At 39.1% G+C, this 20,504-nt stretch overlaps 1 protein-coding gene and 1 long non-coding RNA gene across 2 annotated transcripts in view; both read left to right on the top strand.

The window, feature by feature from the left end:
* The first annotated feature begins 9,110 nt into the window (after positions 1 to 9,110).
* LOC148215019 (uncharacterized) overlaps positions 9,111 to 20,504 on the top strand; it is a 42,986-nt gene continuing 31,592 nt past the window's right edge. Inside the window, exon 1 of the long non-coding RNA XR_015797147.1 lies at positions 9,111 to 9,534. This is a non-coding gene — a long non-coding RNA (uncharacterized LOC148215019). The remainder of the gene's footprint in view (positions 9,535 to 20,504) is intronic.
* Positions 12,235 to 13,191, top strand: LOC112540064 (olfactory receptor 11L1-like). The gene has a single exon (XM_025163310.1). It carries the CDS (start codon positions 12,235 to 12,237, stop codon positions 13,189 to 13,191), a length of 957 nt encoding a protein of 318 aa, XP_025019078.1.

Below are 20,504 nucleotides of genomic sequence, written 5' to 3'. Positions count from 1 at the left end.
CCCAACTCAGAAGACTCTGCATTTATAAGTTAAAACAATAAGCAGCAATAAAGTAGATCAAAATTATAAAAACAACAGTTCCAATAAATCAATAGTAATAAGAAATTAACCTTTCCCCTAAGATGGATGCCAATAAAACTTAGTTAGGTTGAAAGTCTGGAGAAAAAACCTGTCTTTCCAGATCTTCTAAAAACTGTCAGGGGGTAAGGAGTTCCAAAATGTGTAGGCCGCAACAGAGAAGGTCTGTCATTTTGCCCATATCTTCCTCACATCAGAAAGACGGGGACTCTTAACAGACCTTCAGGAGATGTTCTGACTGGCTGAGAAGATTCAATTCTGGCAAGTCTGTGCCATATTTAAACTTCCCACCGGATCAAGAATTCTGTATCCTTTGCAGCCTATGTCATAGCCAGTGAAAATTTCCTTTTCATGTCTGCAATTTAGTTTGCTTCTTTTCTCTTTGGGTACATAGGCGTATGTCTTTGAACCAAACACTTTATTATGCTTTATATTCTGTTTCAAATCCTTTTAGCCTTTTATGAATAGTCTGTTCTGAATGTAAGTTGCAGTTATGACTGCTTCTTCCCAGTATTGGGAGTATTGCTCCCAATTCCCCAGTATTGCTCTGGCAATCTAGCTTATTGAAGGATGCTTCTAATAATTTGCAATAGCTTTTTTATTCTTGCTTTCTACTCACAATTTTGTCCTGGATAAAAGGAATCATTTTATTATATCTGATTCCCTGTTCTCAGATACTGCTCTCTTTCCCGTATATTTGCTCCATTATTAGTGCACAGAGCCTTAGGTTTTCTTCCAGGTGGATTTCATACTTGGGAAATATACTCTTTCAGCTTTTTCAATACTTCACTCTTCCGTTTTAGAAGTTGGGTGAAAAATACTTTGAAGAGTCATCAATAATTTTTAGAGGAAGTAGACCTATTTTTTGGAGGGTTTAATTTTAAAAAGCCCACACAAATCTGAATGGACTAATTCCAGTGGAGCTTTTCATTGTTTTACCTTAGACAGACATTAGGTGGCTCAAGCTGTATTTAATTCAGGCACATGTGAATTAATTAATAATTTCTCAAAGTTTCTTTCATTAATTCTGAACTACTTCTATGGCCAAACTGCCTATGCCACAATTTTATGCAGTCTTTATGAAATAATTCTTTCACGTTGTTTAATCCCCGGGTTAAGGGTGAAACTTGATAAAGACAATCTTCTTCCAAAAATCTCTTCCCGATCAGTTTTTCATCTTTATAAATCAAGCGGTAGTTTTCTTTGGAAATGATCTTATACCTCCACCTTACGCCTGTTCTTACATTTTGGAGATTGTTCTCTAAATATGGTACATAATAGGCTCCATAAATTATGACATCTTGATTCTGCTGGATTTTATTGGAATTTACTCTGCATTATCCTGCAATGCATAGCTTGGTCTCTCCCCTCCCTATCCCTGACCTTCCCCAAAAGGTAGACCTGTTTGCAGATGACTCATTCCTTTGTCATTTGTCTTTTTCATGCATCCTTCGAATGGTTTTGCTACATCTCTCTTAAGGCAGTCCTTGAAAAACAGATGGCTTCTACAAGAAAAGCACTTCTTATCTGCTACTTTGTATATTACTTCTAAGATTCGGTCTCTGCTTTCTGAAACTGAACATTTGCAGATGTTCTTGAATAAAAATCAAGCTTAGATTTTCTTTTGTTTGAAGAAAATTAATAGGGAGACAGATTGTGAAGAAGTAAGTCTAAATTAACTACTTTTGGCAGAATTGCATTTTGACTTTCCAACTGAATTTACCGTTGGCAAGAAAAAATGTATGCAGACAAATCTTTTTTATTCTTGTTATAGCTACAACATCAACGAAACACATGAAATCATACTGTTCTGCTGAGATGATTCTTTTGATCCATTTTTACCCATTTGGCTGCTATGACACAAGTGCAACCAACATTTACTTTTATCCCAAGCATACTTATGTTCTTCTATTGCAAGCTAAGACTTCTAATTTAGAGGTTACCTTGCAAGCCAATGTGCTATTGTCTCCATTCTCAGAGATTCATGCAGTATATTGACACAAATTGACACTTCAGAATGTAGCTGGAATACTTTCTGGATTGATTTCTTTTAATAAGCATTTATGTGTTTTGTAGAGCACCTTTGATCCTCTTAGGGGTTCCTCAGAAATTAAGGCTCCAAAGATCTTAAGAGGTACCACATGCAGTTCTCATTCAGAATAATTTCCATGGAATCATTAGGCTCAGCAGGAATTTATGGCTTGGCATCAGATAAAGAAGGTGATGATCCTTTGAGGTGATAGTTCAAACTGGTTTGTAAGTTCATACACCAAAGGTGATTCTGACTAACTGCCCCTCCCACATGAATACAGTCCGTGAGTGACAACATAAACTGGTTTAGTCCACATTCCCTCCCCATGTGTTATTGATACAGCTGTTCCTGAGTTTCAGCTGTATGATATATGGATTTTTTTTTCCTTTTCCTGTCTTTGTATGGCTTTCAATCAAATCAATTCCTAAGCCCCATAGGACACAGATGTGTCCTTTGGGAAAAAGCCATGCATATCTACAATTTTAAATAAGATTCATCTTTTTCCCCCAGGACTGTTTCTCATCTATGGTGCCTGTGGATTTGTGTATCAAGAAGGCAGTTTTGTGCTGAAACTAGATTTTAAAAGGGAGCAAAGAGCTGACCATGTTCCATGTACAAAATCCTATTGCACAGTCCCGAGTTGTCCTTGGCTGATCTCAGAAATTAAGAGGGTCAGACCTGGTTAGTACTTAGATGGAAACCACCAAAATTCCAGGGTGATAGGCTAGGCTGAGAAGTCAAAAAACATTCTGGGAAAAGGCAATGGCAAACTGCTTCTGCATCATAGCCAAGCCACCTTCATGGATGTGTTGAAAACTTCATTAGCAACCAAATTCAACTTTAGGGAGAGTTTATTTTTAAGAATCTAATAGAGATCAAGAATTTATGTCTCTCCAGTGACTTCCTGCCAAAGGAACCTATCTCTAATAAATATTGGCATCCCTGAGATAGCTTACTACTCTGAACTGCAGCTGTAACAATATGATGCCTGTGTTTTTGTAGATATTTGAGGAGGATCCTGCAAAATGCAGACCACTGTGTGTGTGTGTGGGGGGGGGAGTACACACACATTCACACTCTTCACAGCACTTTTGTGAAATTAATTTGTACTACCCAGAGGAGAGTTATTATAAAGAAATAATGATTTATGTTTCTTCTCAGTCCATAGAGCTTTTCTGTTTTACTTGTAAGTCTATAGAAAAATAGAACACTTTGATTAATAGCTTTTCTTTAATCTTTGTTGTGATGATTTGTGGGGGTAGGGTGGGGAGAAAGGCATAACTTTGCATTTCTCCAGAGTCTACCTTCAGTTTTCTTGGGAATCAGCCTTAAAATGCCAAGGGAGGTTTTGTTTTGTTTTTAATAAACATTCCCCTGTTTATTATCATTCTTATAATGATGGGAAGTAGGAGGGAGAATATAGAAAGGGAAGTATGGAATATTTCTTTTTCCCCAGAGCAAGAAAGATGATGTTTGCTCGCTCTGGCAATCAAAGGAAATGCTAACAAGGCTTTCACATTTCACCATTATTTGTGAAAGGTAAACAAGCAAGAAGTAGGAGAACATTTTAAAAATCCAGAAGAGCCATTTATCTTTCCTTAAATGTTAGTAAAATGCTCCTAGAGTTTTGGTGTACTTGTTAAAAGGAGGAGGGGTTTGGAATGAATCAAGTAGAGCATGAGTTTGGAGCTGGAAAACTAGCTGGCATGGAGTAAAAAAGGACAAGTGAGGAAGAATACAAAAGGTAAAACAGCCTAAAGAAAAATTGAAGGAAAGTAGCAAAGGGAAGCGAAAGAGCAAAAAAGGACAAGAAACAGACTATGAATTCTTAAAATTGTGCAAGAAACTAATCATTAGGGTTTTTTCCACACTGTAGCCTGCAAGTCCAGCTGTCTGTATCTTATACATAAATTGGCCAGAAATGAATCCAGTTGGAGAGAGCCTTTTCCAGATTTCTAGCTGTTCTTCCACTCTACCCTCTGTGAGGGCTGGGTGTTCCATTCGGACTGTGAATTGGGGGGTTCCCCTGCTTCTTGCCTCCTTCCACCCCTGCCAGAAAGGCAGCTACCAATTGTTTTTCCTTCTGTGGGTGGGACTCTTGAGGACTATCAGAAAAACAAAATGGAGACAACAATCTGACAGTTCTTTTTTTTTTTTTTTACATTTGGGTGAGAGGAGAAAACGTGACAGAACTCTTACCTATTTCATCCCCTTAAAAGAAAAAAGAAAAAAAGGATCAACATTTCATCCTTTCACTACCGGTCCTGAAAAAAAAGTTCCCATGTAGCACTCACTACAGAATGACTTGAAGGCAAAGAGCAGGGATGAGGATGAGGAGTCGAGAGGTTCACACGCACTAACTGGAATGGAGGCATTCATGTAAGACTGAATGACTAGCAGCAAGTGGGCTGGGGTGCCTTGCTGGCATTGATGGAGAAGGAAAAGACTACTTTTGATGCAGGGACAGAAATCTCAGGTGGAGCCACCTCCCCAGCGGCCTAGGGGCAGGCTGGAGATCATATCATAAGCTCCTGCCCTCCCAACATGTAGGTGGCACATCCTTGTACTGGAGCAAGCAGGAAGTATGGATGAGCCCTCAGGGGCAAAGAACAGAACCTCTCAGGCTCTTGAAATCCGATCTATCTCTCATCTCTGTCTCCCAATCATCTATCTGTCTCTCTGTCTATCATCTACCATCCATCCATCCATCCATCCATCCATCCATCCATCCATCCATCCATCCATCCATCCATCCATCCCCGTCATTAGAATTGTTTTATATTATATATAATTGTAAGTGTCTTACTGTTCAGGTAAAAAGCATAGCAGTATTGATAGAACCTTGAAGTTACAACAATTCTTGGGGGAAAAAAGAAGTATTTCCATTGCTAATTAAAAGCTAAGTGCAAGTCCATAACTGGAGAGGAAAGAAGAGAGGGTCGAAAGGCCCCACGTTTTTGTAATCCATCCCCATTTCCAGGTGCTGTCATGTTTGATTGTTTATCTGTTTTGTCCGGTTGTCCCATTGTTCCTTCATTCCTGCACATATCTGATAGAGAATTTTTTAAAGGAATCATCCTATCCTGCCCAGCCTTTACTTGGGTAAGCAGAGTTTGGGAGTGCTCCCTCCTATTGTTTCCAGGGCACTTTGGCCATTCTATAGTCAATTTCACCATCTAATGAGAGAACCCAGTCTAGATAATTTAATCATTTCTTAGTTTCACAATGCTGACAGCAAACCTCTAGCTAGATTTCCCGTGGTTGTATGAATAGTGTTGCATGCCCTTCCCCTAGCAGCATCCCATCATTAAGACTTATAGTACTATAGTTTTTGAACAGATTTTCCTTAGTAATGCAGGAAAGTCTTTTTTATGATGGGTCTTTGAGGCAGCCAGCAAGAAAGAGAGGATATTTGTGGGGAAATAGCACTAGAGAATGGGCTGGAGCATGGGCCATGTGTCCTGTGAGTCGGGCAGTTATCGCAGGGATGGGATAGAACACCTGGGTAGAATCACTTTTCCCCACTTCCATCGTTCTTAAGAAAACATTTCTTGGCCATTCAGTTCTTTCAGTTCGCCTTTCATCAGCACATTTCATCAGCTTCTGTCTCCCTTCTCCAATGCACTGAGTTTAGTTGGCTTTTGAGTTCTCTCTTTACATTCTTCCTCTGAACTTTTTTGCCTGATGATGACTCTGGCAATGAAGCCTGTGAACTTTTTTTAAAAATGACAAATTCAACTGTACAGAATTTCATCTCTTTCATCTGTGACAGAGATAAGGATGAGATGCATAACGTGTCACTTGCGACATCTTGCAAAGGCATATTCTCCAAAGGATGATTCTGTTATCCTGCTGCTGTTGGCCAAGAGAGGAATTGTCCTGTTAACTAATATCTGTGGCTGAAATCAGTCAGAGGAAGGAAGGGATAAACCATGAGTCTGTCAGACCTTATTTGGTGTGCCGATAATAAGAAGAATGGCTGCTGATGCTTCCACTGCCTTACTCAGGACTGAGACACCACACCTACCTTTCTTCTTGACACCAGTAGCACAGGAAATGCTTGCCAGGGAGCATCCCGCTACAATTAGTCATTTCATTTTGCAGAACCTTGAAAGATTTGCAAAATTCCATTCAGTTCTTTCAGTTCATCTTTCACCAGCACATTGCATCAGCTTCTATCTCCTTTCTCCAATGCACTGAGTTTAGTTGGCTTTCTATCTTTTTGTTCCTATCAATTTGTTTCAGGGTGGCGTTTGATTTGTCTAATCCACTATAAAGATAACTGGCAATTGGCTGGAAAGGGTGTCAAGCTTCATCCAATAGGCAGGAATGAACCCCATTGACCAACTCACAAGAAATCCCATGAATAAAGATAGTAATATTTATTGAAAAAAGTAGGAAACCATAACAACAACAAATCAGCAGCTACAGTGATTTAAGAACAAGCTCTGTATATAGAAACAAAGTTCAAATCTCTTACATTTTGTTTTCCTTCCTGCCCAACCTAACTTCTTCTTTTTTGGAGGTGGCTGGCTCGTTTCTAGCTGTTTTTGTGACTGTCCAATCTGGTAGCCTGTGTTGTTCCCTGCCTCTGTGAGAACTGACTCTTGCAGTGGGCTGCTGGAATTTTGTGTTTGTATGCTGCCATTTTAAATAAGCATAAGTTTTTAGGGACTATACTTTCTGCTTCTTAATCATAATAAACCAAAAATAGAATCTGGCCATACTTCAAGTGGTGATTCTAGAAGAGGTCATAACTTCTGTGTAGGTTGTCAAATATTTTCAGTTCATGGAGGTCATCTGCCATATTCTGTTCTGGGCCAAACTACACTCAAGTCCTTTCTCCAATTCATCTCTGATAATGTGTAGCTTCTTTGCCTCCTTTGGTTTAGCTACCATTGCCACTCTTCCCTCATCTCCTACCTCTACCTCTAGATATTTTGGATTACATCTCCCAACGTCCCTTTCCATTGTTCATGCTGGGTGTAACTGATAGACAACCTGTCCATCTGTCTCCATCCAGGGTGCAGCTACTAAGCCCACATCTCTCTTCCTGAAAGAGCAGCTCACCTGAAGAATTCTTTAGTCACAGCAACCTCTACTATGAAATTTCCAGGACATGCCCACAATGTTTTCTTTCAGCCTTTCTCAGTGCACCCTGCTAGCTGGCTTCATGTTGTTAAAAGCTGTGAGAGGTATTGCATTCTAAAACTTGAGACTTATTCTCAGCCATCAAAGAAGAAGAATATTCATTTGTTTATGGAACAGTCATTGCAGAACACTGCAGAAAACCTAATAATGGATCCTTTTGTTGCAATCAGGATGACCAAACTTACAATGGCTATGCAGAAGCCTCTCTTCTACAGCAAGTAAGCCAAACATAATACAGATACTGTAGTCCCTGGGTTAAGAACACCTGGTTTAAGGATGACCCTTAAGAACAGAGACTATTGTAGCAAAATTTGAGTTAAATACACAATGATCTGACTTCAATACACAATGGTTTGAGTTAATTTCACAATACTACTTACATGATATTATACAATAATACTGTTCTGGCTTACATACAAATTCGACTTAAGGACAGACCTTGGGAATGGAACTCATTCTTAAACTGGGGACTGTCTGTACAGTGTTTCCACCAGGGGGGGGAAAAGTGCATGTACCAGACCAGTTAGTCATGACTTCCAAGGTTGTTTTCATTTGTTTTTACAAAGCCTAGTCTGGATTACTCTGAAAAAAATACCCACAGTTCTAAATGTAAGAAAAGAACCAAAAGGAATGATGTCTTGTAACTATAACTTTTTAAAATGAGATGCTGCAAGAATTCAGGTGATAGGCTGTCAGCCCTGCAACATAGACCAGGCTAAGAAATAGACACCACGTAGACCTAAAGCTACTTTTATTAGAATAGCTATAGTAACAGAATCTTACAAGTCTGAATGCGCTTCCCTTCCTCCTTTTATCTTTTATCCTCTTTTATCCTTATGTGAACTGGAGGTGGGGGCGCTGCTGTCTGAGGCATTTTTGTAAACTACTTTCTTGGTCTGGGCTCAAGCCTCATTTATCTGATTGTTGCCTTGGTCCTTCAAAGCCACCTTCTATATCAACTACATAACCTTTACAGACATTTGAGCAAAAATAGTTTCAGGCACCTGTAATATTTTAAAGCTGGTATCAGTAATACAGTATATATGACAATCCCATAAATAAAAATCATACAACTGTCTTAAACTTTGGAGTCCTTGGGGTTCTCTGAGCTTGGTTCTTTTCTTGCAAATGTTTTGTTACCCGGCTAGGTAACATCTTCAGTGCTAAAATGGGGTGGGGTTTGCTCTCTGTTTATAGACTGTGGCCTGCCTTGCCAGTGTTGGTGGATTTTTTTTTTTTCCTGGTCATTCCTTGATTGTCTTAAACTTTCACCAAAATCTGGTGGTCTCATGTGAGATTTAAAGTTTGGCCTTTTCTTTTTCCCTCACTTCTTCTACTGTGGCCATTTGTATGATGTTGCCTATATCAGAAAAGGTGGTTGTTTTAAAATTATTTCAAACCTTTTACATATTTGTTAGCTAATTCTAAAATAATGGGTTATTACAAAGGTATGCATATGAATAGGGGAGATATAAGCAGACACAAGATGAACTCATAGAGTTAAGATCAAGTAAATACATAGTAATGTACAAGTAGATATTTGGTTTGCATCCCCAAAAAGTCATATTCCTAATGTCTCTCCCTCTATCTCTACACGCACACACAACCTTCCACTAACAGGAGAAGATAGGTGATAAAGTTAAGTAACATCACAGCTGCAAGCAGCCATAGTTTCAAGTCCCGTTAGAAACAGAAGCTTCTGGCTGTGTTGCATTTTGCTTTGGAGCTACATGTCAGGCATGGAACAAAATGAGAGGTAACTTGTCAACGTCACTGTAGGACATCAAAGCCCTTCCAGGCAAAGGCAAGCTGATGACTCAGCAGGCAAACTATTAGAGCAATTGGAGTAGCACTGCAGCTTCTGGCCAAGAGCACTTGATTGGGGAAAGAAGTTGTATACAGCCTTTTTGTCTCCCCACCCCTGCAGTTTTACATAAGATGGACCTACTTTCCAATTAAGGTAACTGGGAAATTGGTCTGTGTGAGTTTATTATCTTCAGGCAACATCCTGCAACCCTCTGAGGTCCCCAGCTGGTTATATCAGCAGCTCTGAGGCTTTTCTGTCACTGCCACCACTAACCTGTTCAGTTTGCCTTTTGAGACAGATGGAAGCATGACTTGATGCATGCAGAATCTGGCTGTGGTGATCCCTTGTGTGATTGCTGCTTTGAGTGGGTTGGAAAGATAGGCATCAGTGACAGGGGCCGCATGCAGCACGAGTGACGTGTTAATTCTGAAGGTAGCAAAGTGAGAAAGAATGGTTAAAGGAGGATGTAAGTAGAACCTTTCCCTACAACGCAAAGATAATAGCTGATAATGATGATAATTGTCTGAATCTTTTATTGACTAGACTGAGGCTAGTGTAATAGATCAGAAATGCTGTGCTGCTCTAGTTACATCTCACTAAGTGGAAAACTGACTCTGTTTAAGGTATGTGACAGGAGTATCCTTTAAACTCTCTTTTCTTGACTTGTTATGAGATGATTGCATAAGATGATGATGATGATGATGATGATGATGATGATGATGATGATGATGATTTGGTATTTTTATGGCTGCTTAGGAAAGCATTAAAGGATTTGAGTAATCTGTAAAGTCTTGGAGGACCAAATCAGTCTCAGTGTACATGCTAAGAACTAGATGGATGGGAAGGTCTTCATTCCACAAAGTTGACATTCTTCTTTTATTTGCCCTCAAATCTATATCCTCCTGCACAAAGAGTTTGCTTTCCAATTATGTGGACCACTTTCGGCCCCTGATAAAACTAACCTCAATTTCTGGAAATAATGATTGTTACAGAATTAAGTGCATTACATTAGAAAAACAGAGATAATTCATCTGCAGATTATTGCATTTGTTGCTGCTGAATATTTTGGGTGGTTCTTTGTTTCAGACCCCCGGCATCTTGGTTATTATATGCCATTAGTCAGGAAAACAGAACAAAGTTTGGTGAAATTATGTGTGCATTCAGCTGTTACCATAGTCACTTTCACACACAAGGGAAACAGAAAATCTGCTTGTACTGTACTTGTTCTGAAAAAGTTATTTTTGAAACAGATATGGTCAAGAAAGAATGTAAGAGGCATGCTAGATCGGACCAAAAATCTACCTATTCCAGCTTTCTCTTCCCAAAATGACCATCAGATATCTACAGAAAGCTCACCAATAAATTGTGAGCATACTATCCCCTAGTGCTTGTGTTGCCAGCAACCGCTACTGAATAGAAATATATGCAATATTCCAAATACATAAATATGTGGCAGGGAAGATGACCTGGGACTATTCCTAATTATAATCTGAACAATATGTTATCTTTTGTAAGTTTCCCCTTCCAAATAACTCTGGAAAACTCAGTTAAGCACATATTAAAATACAGCTGTTGATGAGCTTAAGTGTCCTGAATTCTGGATTTTGACAAGATCTTTTGTTGAGCTAACTGAAAGTCCCTTTTAGGTCTGTGCACAGCTTGAGATTTGGTTCCAAAAAGTAGCTTCTGACAGCACAGGACACAAACGGGGCTGCTTTAAAATCCCATAAAATAGCTCCTGTATTGTAGTTTAAACAAAAATGCAGGCATGCCATCTGGAGCTGATGTGAGTAGCCACTCTCAATTTCCATTATTACTACAAAGTCTGAAGGTACACATTCTTCCAGACTTTCCTACTTCTATTCTATTCGTGTTTGTTCTTTCAGTTCATATCACTTTATTAACTGATGATCATATCATAGTTTTTTTAGCCTCAGAATAATACACTTTAAAAAGCAGCAGCAGCAGCAGCAGCAGCAGCAGCAGTTCTATCTCCATGTCCAGTCTACTTGTAAGTCTACTTATCAGTATTTTCCAATATGGAACTTACCAGTTGCATTGAATTTTAATTCCACAATCAACAAGGTACTCAGCAAGGCTGAGCAGCTTTGAGATGTGTGGAATTCAACTCTCAGAATTCCTCACCAGTGCGAAGTCTACACATCTCACAACTGCTCAGGTTGGGAGACGCCATCTGTAGGAATTGAATTCTAACACATCTCAAAAGTATCAGCTTAGGGATAACGAGTCTACGTGCCTGAGTACTTAAGGAAACTTGCTACTTAAAAACAAATGTCAAGACTGGGGAAGGAATTGTTTGGGCTATATGGTGACCAATAGGATTGGCTTTGTCCGAAATCTCTAAATAAGGTTTTATGTTACATCACAGACAGATGTAGATATTTCCATTTATTTTGATTTAGAGCTGATTCACATAAATTCATACAATTTATATGGTTTAACCTATAAAGCCTTTTGTACCTTGGCTCTGGATTACCCACAGGACCATATCTCCCATTAGAGTTGATCCAACCATTTTGATTGTGCGGGGACCTTCGCTTGTCTCCAATATTATCTGCTTTCTGGAAAAAGATGAAGACAGAGCTATTCAGGGGAGAGCTGGGCTTGGGGTCTGATGCCAAGCATTGTTTTTTAATTTGTACATGTATTTATAAGGTATCTTGTTTAGTATTTGTGTTCTGTTCACTGCTGTAAGTCTTCATGATTGCAGCAGGATATCAGTCTGATTACTAAATAAATGAATAAAACCAACTGGTCTTGAAATCCTGTTGAACAGCTCTTGTTACTACTCCAACTCAAACCTATCTTTGGAACACAGTGCAGAATATAATGAGCTATGATTTCATCATGTAAGCAAGAGCTATCCAGCATACCAGAGTAATGGAAAATCCCAAACTGACTTTAATATGTACATAATATTGTGAATGAAATGTGTACTTGTACCATGAGACTGATATAAGTCCAAGTTAATTCAGGTGGCTTTGTTCAAATCAAATAAAGTTGAAAACTGCATTGATGTTTTGAATGTGCTTATGGGAAGACCGAATGCTTTTTTCCCTAGTATCTCTATTCTCAAGCACATTTTGTTTCCCTCCTACTTCTTCCATTTCTTTTTGATACTGGCTGTAAAGACTGGACCAAGAATATGATGAATGACACCTCAGCCCCCAGATTCATGCTGCTTGGTTTTCCTGAGCTTCAGGAGTTCCAGTTATTCTCCTTTGTCATTTTCCTGTCCATCTATCTCTTCATACTCCTGGGTAATGCCTTGATCATTGTCCTCTCCCATATAGATGTGAGCCTGCGACTCCCCATGTACTTCTTCCTGAGCCATTTCTCATTTCTTGAGATGTGTTATACCTCAGTTACTCTTCCCCAGCTGCTGGGAAACCTCCTCAGGGCCTCCTGTGCCCTCTCCTTCTGGACTTGCCTCACTCAGATGTATTTCTTCTTTTTCTTTGGCTCCACAGAGTTCCTCCTCTTGGCTGCCATGGCCTATGATAGGTACTTAGCCATCTGCCACCCACTGCAATATCCAGTGCTCATGGACAGCCATGCCTGTGTCTGCCTCACCTTGGGTTCCTGGTTGACTGGCTTTTTGACTCCCTTCCTGCCCATAGCCTTCATTTCACAGCTGACCTTTAATAGCAGCAACCAGATCAACCACTTCTTCTGTGACACGGGGCCCCTGATTAAGCTCTCAACTGGAAATACTTTCATGGCTGACACAATGGTGTTCCTTGTCTCTGCAGTGATTGTTCTCATATCTTTCCTTCTGACATTGACTTCATATGCGCTGATTGTTTCAACCATCTGCCACATCCCTTCTGTGTCGGGAAGGCGCAAGGCCTTTTCTACCTGTTCCAGTCACCTCATGGTGGTTACCATCTTCTATGGTACGGTAATCTTCACATATCTTTGCCCACATTCTGATCAGACTTTTGAAATGGACAAAATTGTCTCCCTGCTCTATGCTGTTGTCACTCCAGTGTTGAATCCAATTATCTACACCCTGAGAAACAAAGATGTGAAAAGAGCTGTGGAAAAGGTCCTCAACCATGTAAAGCAGAGAGAGAAAGTAATCACTGCTAGATTGTCATAAGCCTCACCAGACAGAATTGACAGGCTGAGGGAAGGTTGTTGGGGGAAAAAATCTCTTTGTACAAAGGACTGTTGCTTTTAACTGACAATAAAGTGATATTCTTGAGTCTTTGTAAACAGCAGTCATTTTAAAATATTTTAAGCTGTGTATTAATGACATACACTGAGGAATTGTCTTCAGACCTGTATTATTGTTGGAGTTTATTTTTGTTGTAACAACTAGGGAAAAGTTCAAAGCCAAACAAGGAAGAGAGTCTGTCTTTTCTTGGAACAGAAAATATATTTTCTAATACGTTTGTACAGCAGTGACCCTTAGCCCAAATTAGCTTGATACCTCACTTGGGCATAATAAATGTACAACAAAGAACAGTCCAGTCTCTGGAATACCAAGAAGGGTGGAGTGAATTCCTAAGTTCAGACCGTATAAATACTGAGGTAATCTAAACAGTGGTGAACCTTGGGCAGAATTTAGAGGTGGATATCTGTGCCCCGCTCAGCAGAATATTTGTGGCTGTTCTAGATGTACCTTTTATCATAAGCTGGTGACAGTTATAGTAAGAGCTTTTAAGGAACGCTGCTGTTATTCAGGCTGCAAAGAATTGCAAAGGTTGGCTCTCCACCAATGAAAGGTTGTGCAGACATCCCCTAGAACAGGGTTCTTCAAACTGTGCTTCACAGAACCTGAGAGTTTCACAAGAAGTTGGTGGGATTCTTTGAGTGACTAGGGGGGAGTGGGGGAACACAGCCAATTTTCTATCAGTAAAGCTTTGTCTCCTATCAGGGGGTCTGGGAAATTTGTTTTTAACTAACAGGTTCTGTAGCTGAAAAGATTTGAAAACCGTGCTCTAGAAGATAATGTCCAACCCATTACGGTCCATTGAATAATTCCTGCTGCTATTTTAGTAATGTAAATAAAAGTGTCTTTCATTGTTATAGATTGAAGGAATGCTAATATTCTGATAGAAGGATTCAGCAAGTCAGCTGAAATTTTGAAATGTTGGAATGTTGCTTATTTATTCATTTTTAAAAGGCAGGCACGCAGGCACTACTGTGTTTGGAAAGGGGTGTTATGGAAGAAGGGTTAAGAAGCAAGAGAAAGTGAGGTGGGCAAAGCAAAGCTATATAACCTTGTTTGTGCCTTTTCTCACAACCTGTATTCTGGGGAAGGAATAACATAGGAGTCCTTTAGCTGTATTACCTAACAAGAGTGAATTGAGAGATGCATTGCAAGAAACAGTGCAGAATAGTGATTCGAGTGTTGGTTTGAAGACTGGGGAGAGGTGGGTTAAAATTTCCCTCTGCCATGAAGCTCACGGGGCAAGCTTTGGGACTAGTTATTCTTTCCTAACCTGACCTATTACACAGCACTGTTGTGGAAATAAAATTGAAAGGCAAAATCCTGGAAGGAAAAAGGGATAGAAACGCATGAAATAAATAAAATGAGTTCTTGTTTTAGCAAACACAATTGGGACTGGCAACTTGGTTGTTAAGCTAGGTGGTTACTAAGTGAAACTGCAACTGTGCTTATTATTTTACTTCAGCTTTCCTTTGCTTTACAGAACTGCAAAGGTCGTACATGTGAGGATTGGTCGCAAAGTTACTTTTTCCTTGCCATCATAACAGTGAACGATTGCTGTTCAAGGCAGTTGCTAAATGAAGACTACCTGTAAATGGTATAGCCATCAATCACTATCTACAGTTTGAGACAAATACAGGAAGCTATTCCCAATTATAATATAAGGAAGATATAGTAAAATTCTGCTCAGGGATTGCTTGGCTGCCATGGTTTGTATGTCCAGGACAAAGGCTGTAATTGCGTTTGGAATCTTGATTTCTAAACCCAGTACAGCCCTGCACAGATCACAGGGGACGCTGCATGTCCTTTCTTTTTTAAACTCCTGCAAGGAAGGAGAGAGGTATGCTCGTCTATCGTGTAGCAAAGAGGATTTCGCTAATGACTGCTACCCCAGTAACTGGTGCCAGGGACTGAGGTTCGGGTCTGCCAGGAAGGTGCACTCTTTCACTGAGCAACAATTCCTCCATAGTAAAGTTAGGGCAAAACAGATTCCATTTTGTGGTTAGTGCCAAAGTGGCTCAGAAGGAAGCCTACACACACACAGACGTGTATGTATGTGTATACACCCACACATACACCCACAATATTTGTGCTGCCTTTTTGCATTTTTGGGGTGGTTGATGAGCTTCGGGGGTCAAATGGGAGCTGTAAGCCTTGTAAATCCTTACAGTGCTCATTTGCTCCCTGAACCCTCTTTACAAAAAGGGCCCGATCCTTGACATGGTGCGCAAGGTCTGGCATGGCCCTTGAGCTGATGGCTGGCACACATCTCCGGTCTAGAATAATAGTAAAGGAATGAAGGAAGACTTGGCATGGGTGAAAGGTTTAGCCATGCAAATTTCTATCAAGTAGTGTCTGAAGATGCCATCACATTCCCTTGCAGTCTTCTCTATTCTTTTCCCCTGTGAATTACTACTTGGCAGCAAGATCGGGGAACTTGTTAACTCAAATAAAACTTGTTTATTCCTTTTTCTATCTCTTTAGAGACTTGTCTCTCTGTTCTGGCTCTAAATCACAACTCTATAATTCTCTTGTTGATTAATATTTTTAATGCAGTTATTCATCACTGAGGTTATCAAAGTCAGTGAAGCTTATTAAAAAAAAAAAAGAATCCCATATGAGTAAGAATTCAGTCTTGTTCAACTTGGTATAGTATCAGGTATCCAGGGCTGCAGTTCCGCTGATCTTTGACCAGTATGACTCTTGGCTTTAGATGACAAGCGTCATAAAGCATTTCCACACAGCTATATACCTCCCTCCTCACACAGTCTTCTGCAATTTCACACCAAATGTGGGGTGGCCTATACAGAGAAGTTATATGCTGCCTGTCATTTGTCACGTAGTCTCCCAGACAGACAAGCTGGTGCCTGACAAGTAACTGGGGTGAAACAGATAAGAGTTTTCACACATAGAGAATTTCTCATGGTGGGAGGAGATAAAGTTGAAATGGATAAGAGCTGTCAGGAAGGGAGAGCTTTCACTGAAGTCTGGGGGAGATGTAAAAGAAGACTGCTAGCAAACCAAGTTGAATTTAGATAGTATTGGCTACTGAAGATTTGCTGGTTCCAGAGTAGAAGGGAGAACACTGAAATCTGTCTTGATCTGGATGAAGAAGAATGTCACAAAAATGGAGGAGAATCAGATTTTAAGAGATCATGTCTACTTAGCACAGATGTCCAGAAGGAGAAGAATATTGGAAGAAAGAAGATCAACATGCTACTAAACATAATTAATGCCCTTGATTAACTCTAAGGAGGGAATTTAACACAGATATGCACTCGGCTACATTTTAAAATAGACACTCTAAAATAGACATATTGCACTAATTTTGCAGGCAAAAAACAAGTTAACCACTAAATTATGAGCGCAATTAATGTCATAAAGTGATTTATTGCTTTTACTGCATACCAAGCTTGGTTTAGAAGTCAGATGCATGTAGGAGAGGAGAAATCTATTTGTATATCTGCTTGAGTTAAAATGCTGATTCCATGAAAGAGAATCCAATGCTTTCTACCTTGAAATATCACAAATAAAAGGAAAAGAGTTCAGAAGAAATGTGGATCCTGAGAAATGAACACCTGCACCCACACCTCAGCCATGACATACCCTACTGGTGGCTATTGTTGCCAGTTAGTACTCCCTGTATCTGGCTAACGGCAGGGGTCATAAACAGCAGCCAGCTGCTGTCCCATCTGTATTTTTTCCTTGCCATGTTTGCTTATTTCAGCAAGGTGAAAATGTTTTTAAAAGGCAACCAGCCACTATTTGATAGGGATGGGTGAGCAGGTAGAGAAGGCAGGGGAATCGTGGCAAGGCATTACAGACTTTTGTGTTAGGATGGAGGGGGGATCCCCGCAACCAAAAAGCAGGAAAAGGCAGGAATTTCCACCAATAGACAATTCTCATTCTGTAACTCCAGAGGAAATGCTACCAAATGGTTTTCATAGCATAACTTCTGGAACAGAAACTCAGGCAATAGTTAATCAACTCAGCTACTCAAGCTGCATCTATAATCTTTGTGAGTTCATAGAGCCACAAGAGAATTTGCAAAGCAACAACGGGAAGAAATAGACTTTGGAGCAGATGATGAGTGAGCTGGATATGGAGAACATAAACTAAGTCATTTATGATCAGATACCTTCTTAGTCTGGATGAGACTTGTCCCTGCCCATTCCCTTTGCAGGGTGGGTGGACCTATTAGGATGGTCTAACCTAGGTGCCTAATTGACCCAAATGAATTCCAAAAGAACTCAATTCATTTGTAATCTTGAGTCCTCATGGGCAGAATCTGATGTGCAACAAATTGCAATGTTATTTCGGACTCCTCTTGTTTGTGAACTCTGACAAATGGGAAAGGGTGCTCTCTAGCATGTCCTCTGCCAGCTGGAGGCTTGATCCATATACTTGCTGGCATGGCTTCTGGTAAAAATTTATGGTGGACTAGATGTCCCTGAAGGAGTGGGGATGGGCATGGAGATTGGTGCCCAGACAGTGAATTCTGGCCAGTGCAGTTTTTCCAGATAAAGGACATCATGAGATTGCCCACTTGCACTCTGGACAGCTGCTCCTTGTGAGCAGGAACTGAGGATTTTGCAATCAGCTTCTGAGTTGAGTGGCTGTGAGTTGAGGGATTTCAATCAAGCTCACAGCCGTAATGCAGTCTATATGGATATAAGGTTCACATGAGCTTCATTTCTTAATCACTTTTGGATGTACTGTAACTAATTTATAGTTAAAGAGAAATTTTCTGAGTGGCAGGATAAAAATTCCACTTGGTGGAATTAGTTATCATTCTTTCTGGGGGGAAAAAGTTTTAAAGATTTAAAAACTTTTGGCAAAAAGCTTAACAAGGAGTGGGTGTAAGAAAGCTTAAAACAGATAAAGGGGACAGTTATTCTGAAAGATGATGATGATGATGATGATGATGATGATGAAGAAGAAGAAGAAGAAGAAGAAGAAGAAGAAGAAGAAGAAGAAGAAGAAGAAGAAGAAGAAGAAGAAGAAGAGCATTTGAATAAATTGGAATTAAAATAGACAAATGAACCAGACCTCCATGGGAATGTTTTTTGTTTACTATTAAAGAGTGCAGACAATTGGTGAATTCTACAAAACAAAAGATAAAGGTAATATGAGCCAGACTATGATCCTGATTGTAACTATGGAGTTCCATTTAGACGAAAGCATTAAGGGCACAGGAAGACAAAATAAAAAAAGGGGGGGAAGGGGGAAGCCTGCCTTTTACTCTTTCCCTTGCAAATGAGACACTTTCACTTCTGGATTACAATATTACAATGGTAACCACCAGAGAAGCAACAATAACAACAGAGGGGATGAGAGGATTGCTAGAGCAATCTGCAAAGAGAGGAATTACACCAGATTTACTTCAGAAAAAGTTTGAGAAATTAGGCAATAAGTTAGCTGAATCACTTGATACTATATTGACAGCTTTTGAAAAAAGAATGGATCAAAGACTTGTAAAGATGAAAGAGGAGATGAAAGAAGAAGTTAAGGAGATGGAAAGCATTATAAAACAAGTGTCTGGAGATGTAAAAGAAATTAATGACAAATGGAAATTTTGGGGGGGTAAGACATAAGTTATAGACAGAGAGTTGGAAAGAGAACTAAATAATCTGGCCGTATTGGAACTGAGAGAGAAGGAATTTTGATTGAGATTTAGAGAAATCCCAGAGGGTTTTGGTGAAGATATTAGAGAAAAGGTTATTAAAGCTTTAGCAGTTCTTTTAGACTGGGATAAGGAGGATACAGAGGCAGAATTTGATGAAGTATATAGAATGAATACAAGATTTGTGAGAATAAGAAAAGTTCCAAGGGATGTCTTGGTGCACTTTGTCAGGAAGAAGACAAGGGATCAAGTTCTGCAGCAGCATTTTAATACAAGACTGAAGATTGATAATACAGACGTAATTGTTCTTAAAGGAAGTCCTATTAGAATCTTGCATAAGAGAAAAGAGTATTCTTTTTTGACTGATAGATTAAAACAGAAAAAGATTCTCTTTCCAGATACCTTTCCTAGTTTAATCTTTTTTATAGCTTCAGAAACTTCCCTTATAGGTCTGTTTATAATCTGTTTCTGTTTTTCGGTAAATTTTGTTTCTTTAGATATTCACCTACTTTCTCTAGAGAGATATCATTTCCTTTATACAAATTGGAATAATATTGATGAAATGCTTTTTGTATGGCCGCATTGTCTGTATCTCCCTCTTGTAATTTCAATACCATTTTCTTTCCTTTTTCTTTTCATAATTTACATGCTAGCCACTTCCCTGATTTATTTGTAAACTCATTTTTTTGCTTTACATAATTCATTTTTATTTCCATTTCTCTTATTGTTAACATAGATAACTGTCATTGTAAAAGATTAATTTGTTGAAAAATATTTATCTTCTCTGGAAATTTCTTTAATTTCTTTCATTCTTCTTATTTTCTCTTTATTTCATCCAAAATAGCTTGTGTTTTCTCTTGGCTCTTGGCTCTTCTTTTTAAGTTCACTATTATGTTGTATAAAACAATATCTCAATACCAATCACATATAGATTTTTCCTATGCAGTTGTGACTCTAAATAAGTAATTTGTTTACCCAAAATATTATAACTGGCTTGAGTTATGGTCTCACGGGCTTTTAAATGCCTCATAGTGAGCCATTTTTTCTTGCATCGATTTTAAATCATATTTAAGCTCTGCCAGATTTTGTGAGATTGGCTTCAACAAGTCCCATATAAAATAATCTCTAATAAAAGCTTTACTTGCATCCCAAACCATTCTTAAATCAGTGCCTTTACCTACATTTTTTAAAAAATCTTTTAATTTCTTTTTATAATCCTCCAGGATCTATATCTTTCAGAAAAGTAGGCATACTCTCTTGAAATGCCAAATCCCCCATCAGACACCAATTTTCATAAGAAAAACCAATTAATCTCTCCATAAGTCCTTTATAAAGCAATGCTTTGTCCTTATTTGGGGCATAAATTCCCAGTATCAATATGCGGTTGAAGGGACTGAAATTTACACTATGTTATGATCTTAAAAACATTTTTTATAAAATGATATACCGTTGGTATATGTTACCAGAGAAATGATCTAGAATGTATAAAGGCACTGCAAATTTATGTTGAAAATGTGAACAACATGAAGGGACATTTTATCATGTTTGATGGATGTGTAAAAAAGCTAGAAAAATCTGGATTCAAATACACAGAAGATTTTAAAGATTAATATAC

Source organism: Python bivittatus, unplaced genomic scaffold, assembly GCF_059951505.1.
Source record: "Python bivittatus isolate LINGU-HERP-01145 unplaced genomic scaffold, Pbiv_v1 ctg000480_np1212, whole genome shotgun sequence".
Classification (NCBI taxonomy): Eukaryota; Metazoa; Chordata; class Lepidosauria; order Squamata; family Pythonidae; genus Python; species Python bivittatus.
Note: the sequence above shows the minus strand (reverse complement) of the source record. Positions and strands in the feature narration are given on the sequence as shown.

What these genes read in the sequence shown, in the direction of transcription:
- LOC112540064 (XM_025163310.1), top strand. Translation starts at nt 12,235, where the DNA reads ATGATGAATGACACCTCAGCCCCCAGATTCATGCTGCTTGGTTTTCCT.